The sequence below is a fragment of the Diadema antillarum genome, unplaced genomic scaffold, assembly GCF_040938485.1.
Source record: "Diadema antillarum isolate AM-2024a unplaced genomic scaffold, OU_Dant_1.0 seq00001584_RagTag, whole genome shotgun sequence".
Classification (NCBI taxonomy): domain Eukaryota; kingdom Metazoa; phylum Echinodermata; class Echinoidea; order Diadematoida; family Diadematidae; genus Diadema; species Diadema antillarum.
In genome coordinates this window covers 950,926-976,734 of record NW_027272302.1, presented here as the reverse complement: position 1 = coordinate 976,734, position 25,809 = coordinate 950,926, and the positions used below count along the sequence as shown (strand labels likewise).

Below are 25,809 nucleotides of genomic sequence, written 5' to 3'. Positions count from 1 at the left end.
GTTGCCTTCCCATCACAGTTAAATAAAATATCATTGGACAAATAAAAAAGATATGAAGTTTTTTGAGTTTATCGAAATGGTCTTCCATGGTCTAATGGGTCGTTCTTATATTCAGATACTCAATTCTACTGCAGGATACAAACCCAACAAAACAAAGTGCGCTATAAAGACGTTCTGAGTACATACATGCAGATTATAATTCCATCTCCCATTTATTGATAATTTTGTGATTGTAACAGACTATGGACTAAAATGTACAAAACAATCGGAGTAATCTTCAGTCGCAATGAATAATATACGGCCTATAATTATTGGATTAATTTCAAGCGATCACAGGCTACAGGTAAATATTTTACGTTGAAATCATTTTCTGGAGTGATATTTACAAGCCGAAGAGTCTGAAAAAAGATACTTGATTTTTTTTTTATTCGATTCCGCTTTGAGAACTACTTTGATAATAATAATTATTTACTTTACAAATTTAGTACTCATTCCTATGTAGAAATATCTCTAGAAAAGTCATTATGGGGACTTGTACTTTGGTGGTACAGCAATCTTTCATTGTAATAATTGTTTATAGAAAGTAAAAAAAAGATAACCGGGAAAGCAGCCTCATATAATTATCAACTTGCCATTCAAATAAATTTGTCTCGCATTGGAATACAATATCGTGCCACACCAAGTAGAATTTACTTCCACACACCGATAGACACATCTGGTAACCGAAACAACAAACAAAACTTCAAAGTAAAATAAAAACAAAAACAAAAACAGAATAATCATATATTCAAAAGATAAGTTGACATGCAGCTGCATGTTTGTGTATGTACACGCGGTTTGTGAATTTGTTAATATATAATATAAAGCGAAATGAGATTTCAAATCACGAGGTGAATAATAGACCCAATATTTTCATTGAAGTGAATTATGCTGTAATAATCTATACCGGTACTTGAGAAGTAGAATGCTTGTGTAATTGTTTCATCTTCGCGTAAAAACCTAAACAAACAAAAACTTAGCTTTGTTATTCACTTGGAAAGCATGTACATGGAAATATTCACGAATTAGATTTGTGTTCGGTGGTTCCATTTTAAACAGTTGTTATGGAAGCTCACATGATTGAATCTATTTAATTGGAACTCTTTACGGTGTGTTGAGAACAAACTATTTTTCTTCCTCCATTTGTTATCCTTTAGATAAAATAGTGCGTGTTTTACAAGACTCACATTAGTGGACACACACATAAACACGTAATTGGGCGCACACACACGCACCCATACACACAAACACACTAACAAGTATCACTAGTATAATATGCTGTACAAACCAGAAACCTGTTAATCTATTTCCTTTCTTATTTCTGTGTCATTCAGCTCAACAGCTATTAAACATGAATGCACGCGCAAATCAAGACAAAAATCTGTGTAACGAGAGTAAATCCAGAAACACTCAGCATTTTGTGAAATCTACGGCAGCATACCAACTGTGTTTACAAACTACGTACAACGATTTGCAACAGCGCAATTTTACATAGAGGAATTTTGTGACTTGTTTTTCTTTTTTTTTTATCCCTGAAACCGACTATACTGCAACATGAAACAGTTTGATATAATGAAGTAAGATATCAAATGGTTCCTATACGATTAATGGACATGCATACTCTTGAGTACTGTATAATAACGTAGAAAAAGAAGAAATAGACGTACATATTGCATAGATTTCTACGTTATCATGCAATACATAATGATTAGTAGGAAGGTATGGGCCCTGATGATTAGCACTTATTTTCTTTTGTGCGTATATTTATAGTATAATTATGCATATTGCATATCTACCATTTTCTCACTTGAACATACATTTCAGAAATCAGCCACCTTCAGATAGATAATAGATTGTGTAATCATAGTGTACACTCTAAGTACATTTTTGAAACTTGCTATTAAAAAAATATGAAATATCAATGAAAATGAAAGACATTGGATACTTAAATGCATAGAGAGCATGTCTGCAAATGGTTTTTAAATGCTTACAAATAAATGCCACTTCTTTTAAAAGTGAAAGAATAAAAGTGCTTGGAACTGACCTGTGCACACGATTATAACTGTGCACCCCTCAAAAAAAAAAAGAAAGAAAGAAAGAAAGAAAGAAAGAAAGAAAGAAAGAAAGAAAAAGAATGTGCGTATCTAACATTTCGTCAAGTGTTAACCCTAAAAAGACTGGGCTATTTTGGTAGCTCGAAAGACTGGGGGGGGGGGGGGGGCCTAAAGGGCCCCCCTTAAGATCTCGGCCGTGGATCGCGCGATCGCCGCGGAAATTTGCACAATGGTAGTGTGCGATGTAATCTACAAGATCGTATATTTAAATTTTCCAAAATGGTCTTCTTTTATTTTATTTTGATTAATTAAGCTAATTTATGCGAGAAATCAGACTTTTTGATCTAAATCAATAAATAAAGCTCCAAAAGTACTCATTTTTGGTCTAAATATTCTTTGTGGCATTCTTAGCAAATGTACTTGAAAAAAAATTCGGTATCAAAATTGATTTCTTATTTATTTTATTGTTTTATGAATTTCTTATGTATTTCTTTGTTTTTTCGACCTTTTGTTTTTGTTATTTTTTCCAGCAAAATTTGTGGCAGACCCTTTTTGAAGCATAATTCTACTAAAACAAATTAATTTTAGCCATTGAGAGTAAAAATAAGCATATTTATATAAACAATGTGAAAAAAAAACTCAATTTGTATTGACTTTGTACACAAAATCACATTTTTGAGCCATTTTTGGTCTCGCGAGCATGTACAAAAAGTTATGTAACTTCAGAACCGTACCCCCGGGCATCACAAATTTGGTGTCAAAATGTGCGGGAAACTCGAAAGAAAAAAGTCATAGAGCATCGCGGTGAGAGCATTGGGTGTTGCAGAGTAATCGCGCGAAATGTCGAGGGGGGGGGGGGGCCTTTTAGGCCCCCCCCCCAGTCTTTTTAGGGTTAAAGGTATTAGCCCACATTTGTAAACCTGCAGCAATTGGTCTCATAGTTAGCATGGAGTTTGGGTATGATTGCAGTAACACCTGTGCAAAATTTCGTTCCAATTAGTCCATTACTTTCACAAAAATAAATGAAAATGCACCGTATGCATGCGTATAACGCTCGCTAGCTCCGGTCCACGTACGTACTACATGCATGCGATACATGTGTAAGTTACATGTACGTAGCTAGCCCGCGCTCGTAATTCGATTTTGGGTCGGGTTGACCCGGTTTGATTTTTCTCTCTTTTATCGAATGGTATAGACAAAGAGCAACAGGTGAGGTATGTTATTGTTATAACTTGTATTTGGAGTCGTATTGGACCTGTTTTATGCAGTTGTGATTTTCGTGGGTTTGCAAATGTGGGCTAGTACCTTTAAGTCCAATGCAGCATTGGAAACTTTTTGTTGGGGATGATTAAGTTTTCCTGGTGAAGTAACCTCAATTATTGTTTTTTGTTAAATGCCATGGAGTTAATATGTCTGTCACTGACATTACAAAATGATAAAGCAATACGGTTATGTAACAAGGATAATCGACTCGAACCAAAACAACAAGATCAACAATAACTGATAAACAAGCAACATTCTCATCTTTTGCTGTTGATGTAAACAACCAAGAAAAACTCATGAAATGTGAAGAAATTATCCTTATTTGTAATGATTGCTTTAGTTGCCCTTTGTTTCTTTCTATTAAAGTAAATGATTTATGAGTTTATTATCCCCCTGCTTAAAGGACATTGATTCGCTTCTTCAAAATATCTATTCGGATTTCTATTTTCTTTAAAAAAAAAGGAAAACACATAAACAAGAACAACAATCTGTCATAAAGAGAGGCATAATGCAACAAAGTATAGAAAAAATTTAAATTGAAAGCCCAGACACCTTAAAAAGGAGATGATAACAACATTCAGAAATGACAATACGAAACCCCACATGACCTCATTATTATCAGAAAAGGCCTTTGTATGGTATTTACTAAATCCAGTCAGTCTTGCGTCACTAGAAGCCGAGTACTGTAACAGGTCTAGAAGCGAGTGTCAAAATCTGAATCCATGCCGTCGTTGACAAAGCTCATCGGTTCTTGCTTCAAGCCGTTGCTGTGTTTGTAGTCGTTGGCGAGTGCGTTTTCGCGGTCGATGCGATCAAAGTCGGGCTTGCTGAACTTGTAGATGATGCCGCAACCAAATGAGTCGCCCTCAACGTTGACAGTCGTTCGCACGCGATCACTGTCAGAAAACGCGAAAACGGAGATAGATATACGTGTATTCCAGCATAGTGGGCAAAGAAAAACAAAACAAAGCACCCCAAAAAACAACAACAACAACAACAAACGGTCAAACAATTAAAAAAAAAAGACAAACAAATAAACAAATGGCAAACCTAATCATTACTAGAATGTAGGGCTCCCATCGGCACGTGTCAAACTTGATTTGGTTATGGTTATTAGATAAACATATTCAAAATGTCTCTTCCTGTGTCAAAGTCTTGCACTTTATTTTCATGATTTTAAAGACTTTTGCAACCAGAAGAGCACCTGAAGCAAACCAGGAAGGTTGAATATGTTGCCTTTTTAGAGTCCCTAATGAAAACAAAAATAACAAAATAAAAATAGCTTGGACCCACTAATAATGAGTAAAAAAGAAGAAGAAGAAGAAGAAGAAGAAGCTAATGACAGAAGAAAAGTAGCATTGACAGTAGAGGGCGTGCCACTTGCTCTTGAGAATAATGTGCTCATTTGCACACCCTCGTATGACCTATTGAAAAATGATTCTTTTCGTAATGTCATATCAGTCATGATATGTAAATGGTAAGGATCTGCGCTCATACTCACAGGAACCAATCGATGACGAGGATGAGTGTGATGTCATCAGCTGGCAGACCAACTGCATTGAGGACAATCACCAAGGTAACGAGCCCGGCCTGGGGCACACCTGCTGCTCCAACGCTTGCAAGAGTGGCCGTGATGCTATAAAAGGGCGAAAAGAGATGTAAATCAGGATATGTGGCAAACAGCAAATAATAACGTAGCAGAAGAAATAGGAGGAGAAGGAGGAGGAGGAGGAGGAGGAGAAGAAGAAGAAAGATGTAATTTCAAATAATACTATTACGTTTTTGCTAAGTTGATGCGTCTCATCTAACACACGCTAAGCACCTAAATGTAGTTTAGGCCCATTTGTGAGATGAAATCTCTAGCAACTAGTTCGTTATGAAACTGAACGTTCCTCAGAGCTTACTGCCGTTGCAAAGATACAGATAATGTAATTATAACGTTTTGAGAGAGGGGGAAATAAGATGACGTCCAGATTGTTTCAGCAAGATTTAACAGGTTGTCCCATTACCTGATCACGATAACGTCGGCCGCGTCGAGAGGGATGTCGTTGACCTGGGCGATGAAGATGGCAGCCACGGCTTCGTAGAGAGCGGTGCCGTCCATGTTGATGGTGGCGCCGATGGGGAGGACGAAGCGGGTGACGCGGCTGTCGATCTTGTTGTTGTCTTCCAGACTACGAATGGTGACGGGCAGGGTAGCCGAGCTGTCAATCAAACAAAGAGTCCAGAACAACTCCTTCAATATTTCATTCTTGAAGCCATTAAGATTATACTTACTACAGAATGTTCATGATGATGATGCAATTAAAATAGTATCGATATCTTTGCCATTACTTTCTTTATCGTCTTTATTATCAGGATTATTGGGTTACTGTATAGATCAAGTAGTGTTACCTTTCATACATAATGATACAGTACCTGCAAACAGTTGGCAAACACTTGGAAATCTATAGATTTCATGTCTAAAAATCAAGTTTTATTTGCATTTCACGGACGAGTTAGAGAAAATAAAAGGTCTCACTGATAAATATGTGAGATTAGGATAGTAGTACACATTTGGCGTTTGGGGGTTGGGGAAATCCCCAAGGAACCTATTGTAATTGTAATCATTGCCTTTAGCAATGTTTAGCAGAAGATACACTGTCCGATGGCATTAATGATACGATATTGATTTCAAATAAATCTACAAAGTCTGCTGTCCTCAAAAACTCCTAACTGACGCACCTTGAGGCCGTGGCGAAAGCGGTTACCATGGCAGGGGCCACGCCCTTGAGGAACCTGTACGGATTGGAGCGCGTGAAGATGAGGTAGAGGAGCGGCAGGATGATGAAGCCGTGAATGAGGAGGCCGACGATCACGGTGGCCGAGTAGAGACCGATCTGCTGGAAGACCAAGGCCCAGTCATCCATGCTGAGGATCTTACCCAGTATGAGGAAGAAGACACCAATGGGTGACAACCTGACGAATTGAAAAACAGCAACGTGAGTATGCTCTGTGACGTCATCATGTGAAGTATGTATTTTCTTTTTCAAACTGATCAATTCATGTGATGGTGTAATGCATACTTTGCATTTTGTTGTACCTTTTGTTGGATGTCGGATGGTAGATAAATGAAACTGAACTCAACTCAACTGAAGCAAAGGAATATGACACTGAAGAATATGATTTAGTTTGACATTTGTTTTGTTTTTTAACGCCCCATTTACTCGTTTCATGAGAGGTGTAGTCGTGTTTCAGACGCACTTGTTTATCTTGGTGTTATAGGACGGTAAAACTGTTCATTTTAAAAGTGAAATCCCATGAAATAGTGCAACAAAACCCCATCAAAATCTTTATGTTTATCCACAAATCCATCGATCTATCTTTCTCTCCTTATATTCCTTCATCTATCTATTCACCCAACATTCTACCTAAATATCCATCATTCTGTCTAGCTTTCTACCTATCTGTCAATCCATATGGCGTCATGTAGCAAATTAATCATATCAAGCCCACATGAATATTGTGGAGAGTCCATTGTTGGAATACGGAATATAGCTATTTCCCAGAATCTTGTCAAGTATATTCACATCAGAGTATAACATAGATTGTTTGTTTGTTTTCATTTTCCATCAGACAAGAGGACTCAACAGCCCATATTCCGCTACACTAGCCGGTTAAGTTCCAAAGTGTCCAGTTGCTTGTTCGGGATGGGGGAGGGGGGGGGGGGCTTTACTGGGTTATTCACTCTTTTATTTGTATGTTACAGTATAGACAAACTCATTTCATTCATCTATTTCGCTTCCTTTTATATCACAGTGGTATAATAGTGGTATAACTGACCAAATGATATAGCCGACCATGATCATGACACATTCCATCAGGGAGTTGATCACGTTACGAAGCGGCAAGCCCTGCTCGCCCATGCGTCCGAGCACGCCACCGAAGACGCACGAAAAGACGACCAGTCCGAGAATGTTGGGCTTGTACTCGTAGCCGCCTTGCGACACCAAGATCGTCATCGGGCCCGACGTCGTATTGGGCATCATGGCCGTGATCGTAGTCTCCGTCACCATCAGTCCAGTGGCTTCAGTCATTGTCACCATCGAGTCCGTGGTCATCTCGACAACCTCGGTGACCTGACGGGTCTTGTACTACAGTCGTGACGAAGACGACCGACGAAAAAACGAGAAAGAAATACGAGAGGCAGGTAAAAATAAAGTTTAAAGAATAAAAGTAACGAATGACGTTCACCAGGATCATATGACCTTACGTGAAACAGGCTCATTATGGATGACTAAAACGATGATGGCTTGAATTTCATACATGACGCAAAAAAAAAGTGTTGACGTCAATGCGTTATCTTATATACACTGAGGATTTCCCTTTTTTTCCGCTATTTCTGTTTTTCGCATAAAGTGGATCAGAAGAATTGTGAGATGTTGAATAGTGAAAAGGGCATTTAGGTAATATCATTCATTCAAAGTTAAGTGCATCAGCTAACACAGTCACAGCATCGTAATGAGAAAAAAACCTAATCTGCAAACCACAAAGTGGCTTTAACAATTTGTCGCGAAGCTTTATTTAGTGTGTAATACATATGTACATGTTATAAGTATGTAAATAGTATATGAAATAAAATCCTCATGATTCGTACGCGTGAAACGAACCTTTGGAATAGTTAGCTGTTCAGTACCCATTTATTTATAAACTGCCTGTCTAAGGTAATACAACTAACGCTCCTTCTCCTTCTTCATGTTTTTTTTTAAAGACAACAAAAAGTTTCACATTTGTTTTTTTTTCTATCTTAAAAAAAACCACCAATGCTATCAACGAATTATTTGTTTCCCGTCTAAAAGATTGGCTGATTTAAGTGAAAATCCGAATAATGCTCTGAAATTTCGTTTGAAGGTCAGTTTTGCAGCTATTGTTTCAATAGTAGTTTTATTGATTTCCACAAAATGTTGTTTGGAGTTAAAAAAAAAAAAGAAATAGTGCCAATGTGCAATTGAAAAATCATGCAGTCGTAACCTCCAGCTTGTAGTTTCACTATTTTAGAAAAGGAAGTATATACGTCATATTCCGCTCTAGACAATGTTTCACTTTCCTAATATCGAAAATAAAAAAGTGTGAAACATCCGCCGTGATTCGGGAGGATTGTACTTTTTTATTATACGATATTCATTTCCTCGTTATTCATCATGTACGATACGTTGTGAGTAAACATGTGGAATAGTATATCATGATATGGTATATTTTATTTCAGCAAGCATCTGGTTGTTGTAGTCTGTTTGCATTTGCATCTGCATCTGTTATTGGAAATTCTAACCTGCACAGTTTTGTTAATCCATTAATCAACCAGTCAATCAAACCATTTCTCTTTTTGTTTTCATCCCTCTCCCTAAAAGCGCATAGAGACACTAAGGTAGTGATATGCGCTATATAAGCAAGCACTGTGTTTCATATATATATATATATATATATATATATATATATACATATTTCTGATCAAAATATGAATGGAAATTTTTGCTCGTACACGACATAGTGGTTAAGTCTTTGGACGTTTAGGTCTTGAGTTCGAGTCCTGTCAGGAGTGCGTTCATCCTTGGACAAGATTTTTTTTCTTTTTGGTTACCTAGATATCTCTCTTAACCCAAAAGGAAAATCACAAAAATCATAAAATTATAATGATTACAAGAGTGTTTAAGAAATACCCCACACTGAATGGTAAAAGAGAGATTATGAAATAACAAGACATTTTTACTAGGAAAGATGTGAATTTCATTCTCGATGCACAATAATTTTGTAACACAATGTTTCTATTTTTTCTTTTGACATGATGTCCTGCATACTATGTGTTATGACATAATGTATTGTATGATTGCGATTATATCATTGTATCACCCCGATTGACAACAGATGATTTTAATCCGAAAACGAAAAGGAATTCATCAGTTCGAACATTTGTGACATTATTCCGAAGGGTTGTTATTCTGAAGGTTCGTAATTCCAAAGGTTTGTAGTACGCGTTATCTATGTCGGCTTAACGACCTTCACTGCAGTTTCGGATTAACGAGTCTTCGGAATAATTACCCTTTTCTTTCCTTACGGAATTATTGAACACTGGGAATAACGAACCTTATTTCATTTTCGGAATCACTGTAAACTCAGAATAACGAACCTTATTTCATTTTCGGAATAACGAACCTTCGGAATAACGTCACAAAATTTAATGCTCAGATGGACGAACTGTTCGAATTTTTGGATTACACGTAATAATTATAATCCTTTGTCACTGGGGGCGAGGAATTCCTCTATCAATATCACAGACAGAAATTATTCCCTCGCGTACTTATACGGGGCAATCGATCGATTGGTTTTTATTGCACATAGTAGGACACAGATTCACATGCCTGTTCTCACGTCTACGAGTCTTTGCAAACATCAGCGCCATTGACTTAACCTTGATCGACGCCAGTAGCCCATTTTCCATCATATTACACTTATAAACGGAAGGCCGTTTCACATCGGTGGCCAGGGTTGATATGGCTTTGCAGCTGGGTATAGGAGATGGGTAAATAGTGACAAGTACCCAGCAATATAATATGAAAATATCTCCCTAGAGTAAACCATGATCCAATATTCTCGATATCAACAGATTAACCAGTTCTATTAAGATAACTGGTAGCTTCATGGTATTCTACAGTATTACTATTAGAGACACCTTCTTTGATGACCAATTACTCGTGATAGATATAGAAGTAATTATTCAAAATTATAAAGAAATTTACAATCTCATGCCAATTGGAGAGAAACAGGAACTACAATATCTTAAAAATGTGGTCCCATAGTTTACAAAATCTGTCGTAGATTTAGCAATAAGAAGCTTTCGAAAATTCTGTTGCTATACAATAATCCCCAATAACTAAACAGTGGTTTCTATTCAGTTATTGATGAAAGAATTCTATGTGTCTGAACAGTTATGATGGAGGTAAATGAACTTTTGCCTGAACAATTATGTTTTAGATTTTCAACAGCACTCACACCCCACACAAATACACACCTTCACATGCACGTACAAAATGAATGTGCACAACCCTCCATCGTATACGTACCAATACACAGGGCGTAATCGTGTTTTTAAATCTAGTGGTCTATCAAGACAAGCATTGCCACTTGAATTATTAATGGTTATGACTCTTGTGTAACATCGAATATGGCGATATAACATGGCAATGTCAACAGCAGAAAATTCACACTTTATGTTCTTTCAAAATGGACTTTGACATCGTCACGTTGACTTCAAGTTCATTTTTAGCAGCGTCGCTCAGGTATTTACTGATTTCAGTCAGCATTTCTTATGGCTCAATCATGCCAGTCAGATTGACCAAACACACGACTTGACGCATGCGCAGGGGCTGCAATATTAAGTCATCATTTTCCCTTTTTCTAGTTTATTGATGAAAATGTTTTGCCATTGCCAGTAAGGGACAAACAAAAGTTTAGAGAGTACCCAAAAGAAAGTACAGTGTGTCAAAAACGATGAGCACTGCCTTAAGATTACTATTAATGGTTGAAATGTTTGTAATACAACATGAACAAGTACAGCAACAAAAAGAATAGTGCTTCCAAAAGGCGCTAAATCATTCATTTTTTTTTTCAATGGATTTAGCTCCTTTTGGTTGAAAGCTCTTCATATATATATACACGTATATTATGTAACACGTTTGTGTGTGTATGTGTGTGCGTGTGTGTGTGCTTGTGTGTGTGTATATAATGTGTATGGATATATCCACGATACATTCTCTTCTTATGCATGCCCTAACTCATGATTTTCATCTGTGAAAGTTTGGCAGCACTGTTGTGATCAGAATTTTGTAGCTGTCAGAAAAGAATGCGATGTAGGCTAAGTAGGCTAATATGACAGTTTGATTAGTGTGCAGGATCATGAGTTGAGAAACAATGTGATAATGGGATTAAAAATGGTGTCACCAACAATATATTCTTACTACCAAAGTGAATATGTTTCCCTTCAGTTGCAGGTCTTTAACGATTAATACCACAATGAAAGACGATTTGTAATTTTGTCATTTTTTATGGAATAGGGTAATAGTAAAATTGGTTCTGTACAAAACCAAGTTTCATGCTGCGTGTATGTCCAGTTTGTTGAGAATAATGAGTAAAAGGGTATACAACTTCATCCTTATATAATATGTAATCAACAACATAGTTGAGGAAATCCGTCAAATAAGCGATTTCCTTTATCCTCGAACCTTCACCACATTTTATTGATAAAATTCTACTAATCCGGAAAAAGACGAGAAAGAAAAGAATGATATGCCAGACCGACAGGTTACAGAGAAGCTATTAGCCTCTCATGTGAGAGAAACCAAAAGGGTTTTACGAATACTACACTAAAGTTTGATTTTTTACAATTGAAAAGTCGACCTGGTTTCACTTTTGTTTCACTTTTCCTCACACTTTCAATGGCGTCGAGTTATCGGAGTAGACATCTTTACATGAAAGGAGGTACGACGAATTCAGATTTAGTACCCACTGTGACATTAAAAAAGAATGTGCAGCAAAGGGGGGAAAAGTATGTGACAATTTGTATGAGTAGATTTAAGCTGAGATTCCAGACAGAAAAAAAAGAAGAGACATTGTGAAAATCTTCAAGGTTATTTATCTACCCTTCCTACATAAATAAATATTTGTTATTTGATGTGCAATCATATCCTATTACTAACAAAACATGAAAGCACTATCATGTCTGAACTCATCAACACGTCAATGTACGTGCTATACAGGCAACTAATTTTCAAGTTGTTGTTCACGTCGGATATTTTGGACGCGTCTGTGAATGGCTTTTTTGAATCAGAAGTGTTGAGTTCCTCAACGGTATATTCCGTCAGTCGGTGCTAAACGACAACAAATCTAATATCAACTATTAATTAAGCATTTTGAGATGCAGCGATATATACTAAAGGGCGGTGAATGAAAGACAATATTAATAAAAAAAAATTGACAACGAAAATGTAGCATTGGGAATTAAATTCATTTGAATTGAATTGATTTGAAAAAGACGGCCTTTACCAAATGTTAGAAAAAAAAAACATCTACATCGATATCTAAAATGTGTTATTGGAAATTGAATTTCATTTGAATTGAATTCAATTGAATTGAAAAAGATGATCCATCAAAATTAATGCTTCAAAAAATATATAGATAACAGAAATGTATTGCTGATTGAAATTTATTTTCAATTTCATTTGAATTGAGTTGAATTGAATTTAAAAAGTAACCCAAATCGGATTGGACTTCTGCACCTAAATAAATGAGGAATATCCTTGTCTTGCTCATTACTGTCTTACCGTAAAGAACGTTTTTAAGTTATTGATCGATGCTGCCTTGTTTATTATAGTACCGTAATAATAAAATTTTGACACTGTTCGCAGCAGTTTACCATCCAAAACTAAAACCACTTTCTGTTTTACAATGTTTATACGCCGTAATACAAACATGCTTAATTCGGGATTTTATACTTACAGTTCGGAAACATGCTTCGATGATATTCTCTGGGAACATTCCCCTGCAAAGAAAGAAAGAAAGAAAGAAAGAAAGAAAAGAAAAGAAATGCACAAAAGAGGTTAAACAAATATCATAATTCATAATACGTATTCCTTTAATATGCAAAGTGTGTTTTTCTCACTAAGGGCTATCACTCTATTATTGCAGATTACCAAAGAAGGTTTCACCTCCGACGTTTTTACTTTTAATACATCTTAAGCTCTCGCAATACCTTCTTGCATTTTCTTACGACATTTTTAGAATTTGTAAACTCGAAACTGAAATGATCAAAGTTGATTGGTTGTTTCCTGCTGTTTTCATGGCAATAGCAATGACTTCAACTGACAATCATAGCAAACGTGTTTATGCAGTGTTAACAAAGCTTCGCACATCTGTCTTATAATTATGCATGTGATTTGCATGTGGCAGCTGTATCATCATTATAATAACGGGAGAGTTTATTTAGTTGCATGTTTGCAAGGTTGTAAATGGAGTGTATTTTTATGGAGTTCAACACAAATTTACGCCAAATACGATACCTCTCGCGAACAGTATCCCTTCCGAGCCCATCTTGTTTACATGTATTTTCCAGGAGGGTTCAATAGTACATCATTTCTTTTCAGCCTTCTAAAGGTGCCATCGCGGCACGTAAGAATACTTTATGGTTAATGCGATATGCTCTACGTTGTAAAACAGAACCTTGCGTGAAAGCATGTTAAGAAGGTCGAATATGAAATAACGTGAGTTATGATCGCAGCACCTTATTTCATGTTATCGATGTCTCCCTCTCAACTCTGTGTGTAAGTGTGTGTGAGTGACAATTGACAATGACAATGAAAAACGACTGTTTTATTAAGGTTTTTCCCCTGCAAGCTACCCTATATCTTGGTATTTGGGAACGAATTGAAACCTATTATTCATTCCTTAATTCACTAGTCTGTGTGTGTATGTGTGTGTGTGTGTGTGTGTGTGTGTGTGTGTGTGTGTGTGTGTGTGTGTGTGTGTTTTGGTAGCTCTGTAGCATCACAAAACCAACAAATAGGTACCCGGGATAGATTTTTTCCAGAACACACGAAAAAAAGTCTCATTTTCGTGTTTTTTTTTTTCAAAATCAGCCAATCTTTAATTAAGGGTATTTCATGGCAAAGTTCCTTTTTTTTGGAATTAATTGCAAGCAGTGCTATCATTCCATTTCTAAGCGCATTTTTTCCATTTTTTTGTGAGAGGTATCTGACAGTATTACAAAGCATGAAAATCCAGCAGAAGCTTAGCAGACAGTCAGTACTGCATGCTATTTGATATTTTACATACTTTACATAACCTGAACAGAATGCTGCCTATGCATGTGCGAACCAAGATTTGGGTTAATCCGACAATTCGTTCACAATGGTTGCCATAGACCTTTCAAAAAAAAAGTTTGTTCCTCACAATAAAGCGTGTCCCGGCGCACTTGAGTGGACTTCTCGCTTCAACGCCCCGTTTTTCTCTCAAATGTATAGCATTCCTGCATGTTCGACTTTTCGTCATCTCTTTCGGTAGGCAATTTCTGCACTCCAACTTGCGTGAGTTATAATTTTGTCATCTAAGGGATGAAAATCTTCATTTGTAGCTTGTGATTTTTGCGTTGATTTTTCATTATACGTACATATAATGTTTACTTTCTTCTATCAAGGTATCAGGTGACTCTGGGTCACCAGAAATAGATGACGTCCGGCCACTACTTCTGGAGAAATGATAAGTTTTGGTGGCCCGATTTGTCAGGTCGAAGGGCAATCGTCTTTGATAATTAAGAGCAGCGTTGGCTCTCCTCCACATAGCAATATCTGTTATTTCTAACTTGAATAATTCTATGAACATAGACTTGTTCCTATGACAAGTTGCACTTGCTGGTGTTTTGTATGAGAAATGATGACATGATTTCAGTGCAATATCTTTCATAAAAATTAGATATAATTTACCAAGGAGTTACCGGATGTTACCCGATGTTTTCACTCGCATGTTCAGGAAAAACTATTTGATTCATAATCATCCTACCCGCCAAAGTGACGCATTTCACCTTCCGCGTACTCGAACAATTTGCGCTAAAAAAAAACGATAATGTATACAGGCCCTAGATATTGGAATGACCTCTCCCCCGAAATAACAAGCTGCTTGTCTTTATATTCCTTTAAACGCAAATTCAAAGAGTCTTTATTGAGTGCATATCTTGCAGAAACTGAATAATTGTAATGCCTTATGTAATATTGTGGTATGTTATTGTCCGATCAAACATTCTTGTCAACACGCTGCAGATTCCATTATTGAGTCTTGCTGTCAGGCTCTCCGAATTCATCATTATCAATTCCACATTCTACTTCGCTTCCCTCTCTTCCTCTTTCCCTCTTTCTCTCTCTAACTTTCTATACAGAGCTTGACGGCGGACACCAAATGGCTTGATAGCTGTACATGTTACTTCTTGTGTCTTACTGATCATATCCTGGCGATAGCTTTAATGCAACAGCAGTTTATAGTGTACATATGTATATACCAAAGTAGGCTGTATGATTATGCAAATTATGTTGTCCTCCTGAAACCAATGATATCTCGGTCACAGTAATAGTTCACATTTTAGTTTTTTTTCCTTCTTATTTGGCACCCTTACATCATCTGGTCTTATCTACTATCCGTTCTCCGTTTCTTCTTCACAAACACTGATTACTCGGGGCTTACAGCCAAACAAGCTTGCTTTCATGTAGGTCCCGCCATACTTTTCTTTGATCAACCCCATCTCGATTTCAAATTTGACCAGTTATTACATATAATTACTGTGTTATCACCATGTATATTGTTGTGTTTTGCACATTGTTTACAAGGTGAAAGAACTTGTTTGATTTCTGTTATAATGTCCACAAATGAGAAGTATGGAAATAAAATGAATTGAATTGAATATAGGCGTAACGGAAACAGAAAGGATGTAAAAAAAAGTTATACACTGATTTGTATAGGTAAACGAAATATACACTGTATATCAACCATGACTTGATTATCACGTGCCCTGAGAAAGAGAGATGAAACACCACAGAAGGAAAATCATTGTTTGCGGTGTACTGGGTAATCTCTGAACATCCACGAGAGATTGACGTATATAGTCAGTTTACTTCAGGAAGGAAATTTCCTCTGTTCTTTCTGGTATCTCAGGACCAATCAAATATTTGACGAAATCCCCCTTTATTTAGGGAGGTACAATGCGCTTGCTCTTTGTAATTGAATGAAGCCATAATACTTTCGGAGCTCATGTTGTTTGTGCCTGAGTGTGAACTAAATCCTCTTGAACGAAATTTTAGGTGAGCCAGTTAGTCTTGACAGTTATAGCAAAACCATTCTCAATTTCGTCAAGTTGAACATAAGATTGTAACAGGCTCTGTGCCTATCCGAGCGGGTGCGGTGTGCCGAGGGACAAAATGTTTCTGTGCTCGGGGACTCTATAAACCCAAGCCGTTTCATCTACGGGCATGACAGATGCGCCACCGACTGAGCCTTCTTACCATCCCAATACTTTTACTAGGACACTGTCGAATGCATTTGTCTCACGACTTATTTAACTATATGTTGCAGGAAGGTTGAAGGGTGTTCCTCCTCCCTGTATGTTCGTATCTTTTATATCTATTTCATGTTTCCATATCTACAAGGCGTACAATGTGAGAAATACAAACATAGACGGTGGCACCTTTATTAGTACAGTGTAAATATAAAGCGTTTTTTCATATCAGCGAAAAAAAGACTGAAGCTAGCCATCGAGTTCAATATTGTCGATTTTGTCATCTAGCCGATTTTACTGGTTGGCTTTCTCCGCTCTCTTTCGTGTGAACTGGCAACACCTTGACGAACGTTTGTTTGTACAATGTAATTGTGTAAAGTTGGAAAGAAATATTGTTGTTTGGTTGGTTGCTCCATGGTCTCACGAATATCAAGGCGATGCGTCTATACCACACAAGATTATACAATGATTATGAGCCAAACAGATGCAAACTGTGATGCAAGGACATGAATTTGAAGTCTCTTTTTTTTTGAGGTGTGGAAGGACATCGTTTTCAGTGCCAGTGTTCGTACACATCATCTGAAGGATTGGGATTGGCTACTAGCCAATCATTAGACCAATTGTTAGCAAGAACCCGACATTTATTTCATTTTTAGCAATAAACATCTCGCCAAGGTGATGGGCACGGTCCACATCCGCTTTTCACAGCAACGAGAAGGGTGAAGAAATAAACTCTTTGAGGAGCTCACTTCCGCAACCACACAGACAGCAAACACAGAGCGTCATAAACTCCCACACGCTCCAAAGTCAGTAACATTGCTTTTGAGCCAAAAACTGCTCATATGAATTTGTGTAATAGCTAATTGTTTTGACATATTTTTTCATCGTTGATGTCGAAAATTGAGAGCTGTATGGCATAAAGAAAGTAAGTGTTGTTGATGCAAATTGATGACGACTCAAGAAATAGTGGTATCCGATGTTCAGCCTTCAAGAAACACTTCCCATCCAGAGCCAACAGATATGGAATGCACTGTATTTCAGTCGCATCTCAAAATGACCAGTTTTCAGGAAATAAAGGCGTAGATTGTATCACTTGATTTCATTGTATATGCCAGCAAAAACAAAACAAAACAACAACAACAACAGCAGCAACAACAAGCAAAAACAACATCAACAGCACACATTTTGTAAAGAGATATTTTATGTAAAATATAAGAACCCACCCAAAACCACTGATGATTTGAATGCCCGTCTTTGGCAGAGTTCAGTAGAACAAGGGAGGCTCAGAAGAAAGACTGTAGCACTCTCTGAGGAGCGAGTGCTTAAAGTTCAGGGTTTTACATCTTTTGTTTGTTTTCTTTTGTTTCTGGATAGAAAAGCGAAGGGGCGGTTTTATTTACCCCACATTATACGCCTGGAGCATTCGCTCCTGAATATCAACAGCAGTGAATCTTTCATTCTATATTTGCTCATTGCCTTAGCTGCTAGCGTTGTCAACAGAATCTTCCATCGACCACTTTCGATGATAATGATCCATTACAAGTACGATTATTAGTCAGAGCGACCAAGGAAAGCAAAACCCAAAGAGCAATGTGGATTGAATGAAAGCAGCAACATTAGTAGAACACATCAGTGAAAATTTGAAGAAAATCGGATAATCAATGCAAAAGTTATGAATTGTTTAAGTGTTGGTGTAGCAATGACTGGATAAGGAGACTACTTCAGTTTATGACATCATGTGTGGACAACAACTACTTTCGTTTTCTAATTTACGAACTTTTGGAATAGTAAACCTTGTTCCATTTCATTTTAGGTATTACGAATCTTTGGAATAACGAAACTCCAGAGTAATGAACTGTGACCCAACAGATTAGTCTCATACGTATAGGAACCTTATAAGACAAGTAATCAAACACTATTATACTAAAAGGCCGTATTGCGTTTGCGACATACTGCGATTTTGCTTTTTGTGACATGATTATCAATAAAAGTTGATGTCGCAACTTCATCTTCACAAAATACACGATATAATTATGATCTCTGTCCGGCTCTACATTGTTGGGAAAAAGAGGGACAGGAACATAATAATACAGACTAGAGGTTCAACCAAACGCAAGTCACCAGATGAATCAACAATGAAAAATGCATTTAACTATTTAATATCCTTGTGTTTCTTGGGTACAAGCCGATACGAGAACCTACAAATTTGCAACAGATCTCACACCTACAATCATCGTGTTCAACTGGCAATCGAGCACAAAGAGATACGCCTATATACCATATAATATTATTTACTCTAATACGGTTTCACATGATTTATGAGAAAAAAAAAGATCCATGGGAATTTAGGGTTCAGGTCTTGGCTAGGTCATTGTATTTATGGGATTGCCTGAAGCCATGTAATCGATGCATTTATGTATCGCAACAATGGATTCTTATATGCACCTTTGTTAAGGTAACCCCCTCAAAAAAAAAAAAACCCACAACAACAACAACAACAAACAAACAAGCAGCCTATCAGATAGATCCAGGCATTTTGGTTTATTTTCCAAGCTTCAACACGTATTGACTCACGTAAATAATCTATAGCGATCATAACAACACTGACTTTGTCGTTTGATGGAAAAACTAGCACAATTCAACTCAGTACAAGGACAAGTTACACAAAGCTGAGAAACCCGTCGAACAAGAAATAATTGAATCAAAAGGTAATAAATAAGAAGTTATTCCGAGATCAAAAGATCAAGAATTTACGGAGCAGACAACTAAAAGAGAATTCCACTTCACACAATGGAAAAAAATGCATGTCGTAGATGTTTGCGACCAAGAGTGAAATGTATTAATTTATAAGCTCGACATAAAACGCGCGACTGGTCGGGGATACTGTATAGCTCTTTCAAGCCTGCCTCCGGTTGAGTGTGAAACTAATATTTTGCAACCCCGAAAATTACGTTCCTTTGCTAAGATGATATATTGTAGAGGTATATTAGACAACTCAGACTTTTCCTCAGATTTAAAAACAACAACAACAACAACAACTACACAAAAATGGAAACTTCGTTATGATGGAAGTAGAAACAATAGTATGGTAGATTTCCAATGAATCTATTCGGATTCGGAAAAAAAAATCGAACCTTTATTCTCGTTACCAAATTGAGACATATGATATTATGTCCTCGTGGATAAATCATATTAGCATAACATTGTATCTTAGATGTCAATGTTTGATTTGTTTATAACTTATTATGGTCTGATTTGATATCAGTATTGTCTGGGGCAAATGATTTTTTTAATAGGGTCACGTTTTTGCAAACACAACAACAAAAGGGGAGCGTATTCTCCAGTGACATGTGAATGGGGTCAGTTATTAATGTCTTCTTTTAAAATTCAAAGCTCTGAGGTATACACGATGCTGGGAGACAATGTTCTTCAACCATGCATAATTTCATACCATTTGCAAAAGGGATATACGACCTTAAGAGCACGTTCTCCAGAACAGTTGCGCTCAACATTCCGACCAATGCGACTATAGAGGCAGAGAGTCGCAAACCATCAAGTACCAGTCGTACGACCGTCGTTCTTTCACTCGTAACAGATCGTAAGAGAGTGAGACATTACCAGTGGCTGAGCATCATGCTGGTTGCAGCTCGTCTTACGATCGATTGTTATTTCTTCCTATATACAAACACCGATAACGACAAGCCACGACCAATGACAATTTCTTGTTACCTATAGTCTCAATAGTACAAACCAGTGGTTTATTTCTAAACATTAAGATACATGTCAAAAATTGTAACCTTGTTTAGGTTATCATCAACATGGAATTCAGGACAGATGATCGAACGCGTTGCTTTTGTTTGTTTGTTTGCTTTTGTTTTCTTGATTGTCATAATACTTTTCTTTGACATTCTATGAAATAAAGGCTTTAGACTACATTAATTTAAACATGATTGTGTTACCATAATGTTATCCCTTAACACTGTTGACAGCGATCTGGGCGTATAAAGGTGATCATATAAAGGGCATAATCTCACGTCAACTTTGGACCTCGTGTCTTCTCTCCACATAAAATAAAATCAGCCAAATGAAATCAACCGAAACAGAAAGAGATATTTCATCAAAAAATACCTTTTTTTTGGGGGGGGGGGGAGGAAATTGGGTTGATATTTCTACGGTACAAACGTCGGTATATAGGTTGTAAAATAAGTACATCTTCTCATAGTCTTTGACCCTTATCACTTATTCGAGAAAATGATGCGAAACTATACGAATGTTCTATCAGTTTTTCCCCCATTTTTTTTTTGCTACGCTTTCACTCTTCTGTTATTCCACGTATATCAGCGCTTAGAAACTATAGTATAGCGCTTTATAAATGGTATTCATTATTATCGTTATTATCATTGTTGTCATAATATCAGGGCAGAGTTTCCCTTTGAGACTACTAGCACTATGATTTTGCATCACAAAAATGTTGACTGTATGGAAGGAAACCATATTGAGATAGAGATGGAAAATATTCAGCAATAACTAATGTCTGATGCGTTGTTGCAAAACAAGAGAAGCTGAAATATTTTGTTTTGATTTATCTCGTCTGGTCTTTCGTTATTTTCTTTTTATCCATTGATTGCATTTTCTTTATCTTGTATACATCATAAGTTCAGTTAGACAGGAGAATAGATACGGAAATGGATACTGGTCTGACTACCTGCAAAACTCTCGGGGACATTATGATGAAAAAAAAAGTTAAAAAATGACCGTAGTCTTACTGATAATGACTATGAACAAGAGCGTATCCTCTCATCTTCTTTGCTCTTTGCAAAGAACCCTAACCCTAACCATAACACCATGTTACCGTCCCAGAACTCGGAATATGTAAACACTGTTTTGATTGATTCGTATAATTTTAATACAAAGCAGCAGTTATATAGGACGTATGATGAACTATAGGCCGAACGGATCGCGTGTATGTATTCGTGTACGTTTCTAATAGTAACGTCCTTGGCGGTTGGGGCTGTGAACATTACATAGCCCAATTAATGTAGACCTACATTGTGAATTCATGTATAGACCCGCCAAAGTGCATATAGACAGACCCCAACTCTCCATCATGTCAATAGAAGTAGGCGTATTAGGGCGCTTCCTTCGCCCTGTGCCGCTATGCATACTTTTTGACTTGGAATGAAGTGATATGATTCTCAGCCCTCATCCCACTCCTTCAATGGATAAAGCCTTCTTAAGAATAAAAGTCCTCGCTATTCTCGCGAAAATTCTCATTTCCAAGCGATACTTGTGTAGCGGAAAAGAATGATTGTTTTGATAACACTATTGATACTAATTATAACATGCCTATCATATACAATCATCATCATGATCACAACGAAAATGTAATCATGATGATGATGATGATGATAATAATAATAATAATAATAATAATAATAATAATAATAATAATAATAATAATAATAATAATAATAATAATACTAATGATGATAATAATGATGATAATAATAATAATATTATTATTATTAATATCGATAGTGATAATGATAAATTCAACGGTCTATAAATCAGTTTGATGACAGCACAACGTATAAAAAAGAAAATGCCACATCACTATTATAATATTTGCATGTCAGTCTCACAAAATTAAAAAAGAGGGACGCGCCGAAGATTTATGAATGTTTGTATTAAGCCCATTATTATCAGAACTATAGTACGCAGAAACTCATCTAAATTTTTCATCTAAGACTGTGACCAAGAATATGCATTTCAAATATGAAAAGTTTTTGTCATCGACCTATACCTGGATACAGTGCGTCCAAGAACAAAATGAAACCAAGTCATATTGCAACTTTTTGCTGTCAAAATGATAAATATGCTTTTAAGAAATATACATGAATGGAAAGATAACCTATTCTTTCATTTGATGCATTTCATGCATTTCATGCATGAAATGTGAACATTGGTTACAATTCATTCGTACCGCGAGCTTTTTCCTCTGCAAAGGTGCTTATACGATATACGCAAACGTATCCGGCAGTCAATAGTTGAAGATACCGACACGTGATATATATAACTGTTGTTGTTGTTGTTTTTGTTGTTGTTGTTATTGTTGTTGTTTTTGTTGTTGTTGCTGTTGATGTTTAACAAAGGAGGTAAGGCATGCTAAGCTAGCTCGCCATGAACCTCCTAATAGCTTGACAGATAAATGACTATAAGCTGCATTTAGAGTTCCGAGATTTCGAGGGAGGAGTTGATTTCTTAATTGATTATGGTAGTAGAAGTATAGTGATCATTATGTTTGTAATCAATGATAAAGATGTTTGTAACCAATGATAAAGATATTAGTAATGCTGATGATAATGATGATGATAATAGTGATTATAAAAACCGATAGTTTTGATTATAATAACAGTAATTGATACACTTATCATTATCATTGTTACCATCAATATCATTTGTACTGCTATCACTACTGCTACTGACTATTACTACTACAACTACTACTACTACTTCAGTATACTACTACTGCTGCTACTGCTACTATTACTGCTACTACTACTACTACTACTACTACTACTTCTACTACTACTACTACTACTACTACTACTACTAATCGACTACGTACTATTCCTACTACTACACATAGTACTGTTTCTGCTGTAATTCAGCTTTTAAGTACAACCATTGTAGTTGTTGATATGGGGTCATCCCACTACTAACTAGACCGACACCCACGAGTCATACAGCCCACGAGTTCGACATTGAAAACACGTCCATAAGTCATACAGCTCACGAGTCATACAGCCCATGAATTCGACACTATAGGCAAATAAAGCCCATTTATTATGTTCGACACTAGGTGAAAACAGCCCACGAGATTGACAGATAAAATACGGGGCTGGTGTCGGTCTCGTTGGCTTTGTTTAATAGCTTAATGTCGAACTAATGGGCTGTATGACTCGTGGGCTGTATGACTCGTGGTTGTCGGTCTCGCGACGTGCACCATTACCATCGTAGTGTTGTCATCAGCACTATACTCACCGCAGGAGATCGAGGAAGGCGTCTGCCGTGTTGACCTGCTCTACGGACCCGGTACTGTCGATGTTGTCTCGACTCTGTCTCGACCCCGGCCTGATCGACATGACGAGGATGATGCCGAGGATGACGGCGATGAAGGTGGTGGTGAAGTAGTAGAGGACGGCCCGGAGGCCGAGCTTCCCGGACGCCTGCTGGTCCAGCGACGACATGCCGGCAATCAGGCTGGACACGATCAGGGGGATGATCATGACCTTGGATAGGGGAAAGGTGGCCCAACAAAAACATCTCAAACCGGTATAGTCGAACGAGTACACTGAAATACGCCATCGTATATGCTGAACTTCGAAAGGTATGCGCAGCAAAACATTCCTTGACAGTTAATTCAGTCGGGAAACTGGACTTTTTGGAAGAGTTTGCTGCTGCTATAATTGTGCCTACAACGAGAACTTATTTCATGACCATCACGAGTATCGTATCATTCACAAAGTTTGGGTATTACGATTGACAATAATATTCTTTTTTCCAATCTTACTACTACTACTACTGCTACTACTACTACTACCAAATACTAATTCTATTTCTACTACTACTACTACTACTACTACTACTACTTCTACTACTACTACTATTAACGCTACTACTACTACTACTACTTCGACGACGGCAACAAAAACAACAAAAACTACTACTACTACTACTGCTACTATTGATGCTGCTGCTGCTGCTGCGGCTACTACTACTACCTCTACTACTACTACTTCTACTGCTACTGCATCTACTATACTGCGTCTGCTATCACACTCCATGTAATATTACTTTCACTACCTCAACTATTACGGCAACATTCCACGAACATTGGTGTTATCGTCAACATTCATCTGTTGCGTTTACGCCCCTTTAAGGTTATAAAGAAATACATGCCAACAATAACTACGGAGTAAGTCCTACAATAAAAGTTAAAGAGTATATTAATCATAAAAAACAACGGAAAGCATATACAATAAAGCAAATGGGAGACAAACTAAAACGGAACAATGGAACATGTAGACAAACAAACAAACAAACAAACAAACAAACAAACAAAAACAAACAAACGAATGGAGAAGCAAACAAACAATTAAAAAAAAATAAGCAAAGACATTGATCAGGATGGCATGGCATACTATTTTGTTGCCATACCTTCAGCATGTTGAGGAAGAGAGTCCCGGGGAAGCTGATGTACTTGATCTCGTCGTCAGTGAAGTCGCTGTCGGTGCCAAGCTTGATCCCAAACCCGATGGCGCAGCCGAGCACGAGCGACAGGAGCATGAGGATGAGGAGGAGGTTTTGGAGCAGAAAGCCCCGGAGGCCCGACCCCTCCGAGTCTCGCGAGCTCTCGCTGCTCCGCTCCTCCTCCAGCTTCGCCTCCATGTCTTTGCCCATTGTGATGTCGTCTCGAAGTTTACGAAAGTTTGCTACCACTGCCGAGAAGCGCCTGATGAAATCAAAGTCTAAGCCTCCAAAAACAAATCCACTTGAATTGTAATGATAGTCTTTTAAGCTCTGAAAACTTGCGACTGGTTACAAGATGCTTGTAATAGATGCTAGGATTGTATTCCGTGTCACAATACTCCGTCCCTTTGTTGGCGTGGCTCAGGTAACCAGTTCCTCTAGCAGGTGCGGTGATACACAGACTCTGCCCTATACCCAAACACACTGTGCGATATCACGAGTTTTTTGTTGCTTGGTAGTTTGTGACGAAGGATGTGTATTTTGTCCGTTTACACACGCGTGCGTAAGCGTGCATATTATAAGAAAGCAAGGAAAGAGAGGGAGAGAGTGGGAGAGAGAGAGAGAGAGAGAGAGAGAGAGAGAGTGTGTGTGTGTGTGTGTGTGTGGGTATGGGTGGGAGATTGTAAAGTAATATCGCGTGTAAAAGACAGAAACGTTGAAGGAAAATATTTTAAGATGGGAAGGGGGTGGCCCGGGTGGGTAGGAAACCTTAATATCAAAATGACAAAGAAAATAGGCGATCTGAATGGATTGTTGTCCTTCGTGAAAACCACGCCTCCTTCAGTATTTGCCTTTCCAGAGCTGCAAATAATTGCACGATATGCGAACTAACAAAAACTCGATCATGTGAATGATCGTAAGCCTCATTTCCTAATACTTAACCATTGCTGTACTCAACAAGCGCGCTGTCGAACCTTCTTCGTCGACTGGTACCTGAGACTTTTGAAAACTAATATTGTCAAAGAATAGGGGTAACCCCTCCTCCCCCCATCACTACCGTGCATTCATCATAGCCTTCCTGTTTAGACTGAGGCACATATCTGTACCTTAGTGTTTTTGCTAATCAAGTAAGTA

At 37.4% G+C, this 25,809-nt stretch overlaps 1 protein-coding gene across 1 annotated transcript; it reads right to left on the bottom strand.

Moving 5' to 3' along the window:
- Window positions 1-4,050: 4,050 nt before the first annotated feature.
- Window positions 4,051-24,885, bottom strand: LOC139710892 (excitatory amino acid transporter 3-like). The gene is made up of 8 exons (XM_071622815.1): window positions 24,643-24,885; window positions 23,467-23,714; window positions 12,885-12,927; window positions 7,179-7,489; window positions 6,081-6,314; window positions 5,366-5,560; window positions 4,858-4,992; window positions 4,051-4,252 (listed from the first exon to the last, which is right to left on the bottom strand). Exons 1-8 carry the CDS (start codon window positions 24,883-24,885, stop codon window positions 4,051-4,053), a joined length of 1,611 nt encoding a protein of 536 aa, XP_071478916.1.
- Between the last annotated feature and the right edge of the window lie 924 nt (window positions 24,886-25,809).

Coding starts and splice junctions, on each gene's coding strand:
- LOC139710892 (XM_071622815.1), bottom strand. CDS start 24,885: ATGGGCAAAGACATGGAGGCGAAGCTGGAGGAGGAGCGGAGCAGCGAG. Junction 4,993..5,365: donor GCCGACGTTATCGTGATCAG/GTAATGGGACAA, acceptor GCCCTTTTATAG/CATCACGGCCACTCTTGCAA. Junction 4,253..4,857: donor CTCGTCATCGATTGGTTCCT/GTGAGTATGAGC, acceptor GTTTTCTGACAG/TGATCGCGTGCGAACGACTG.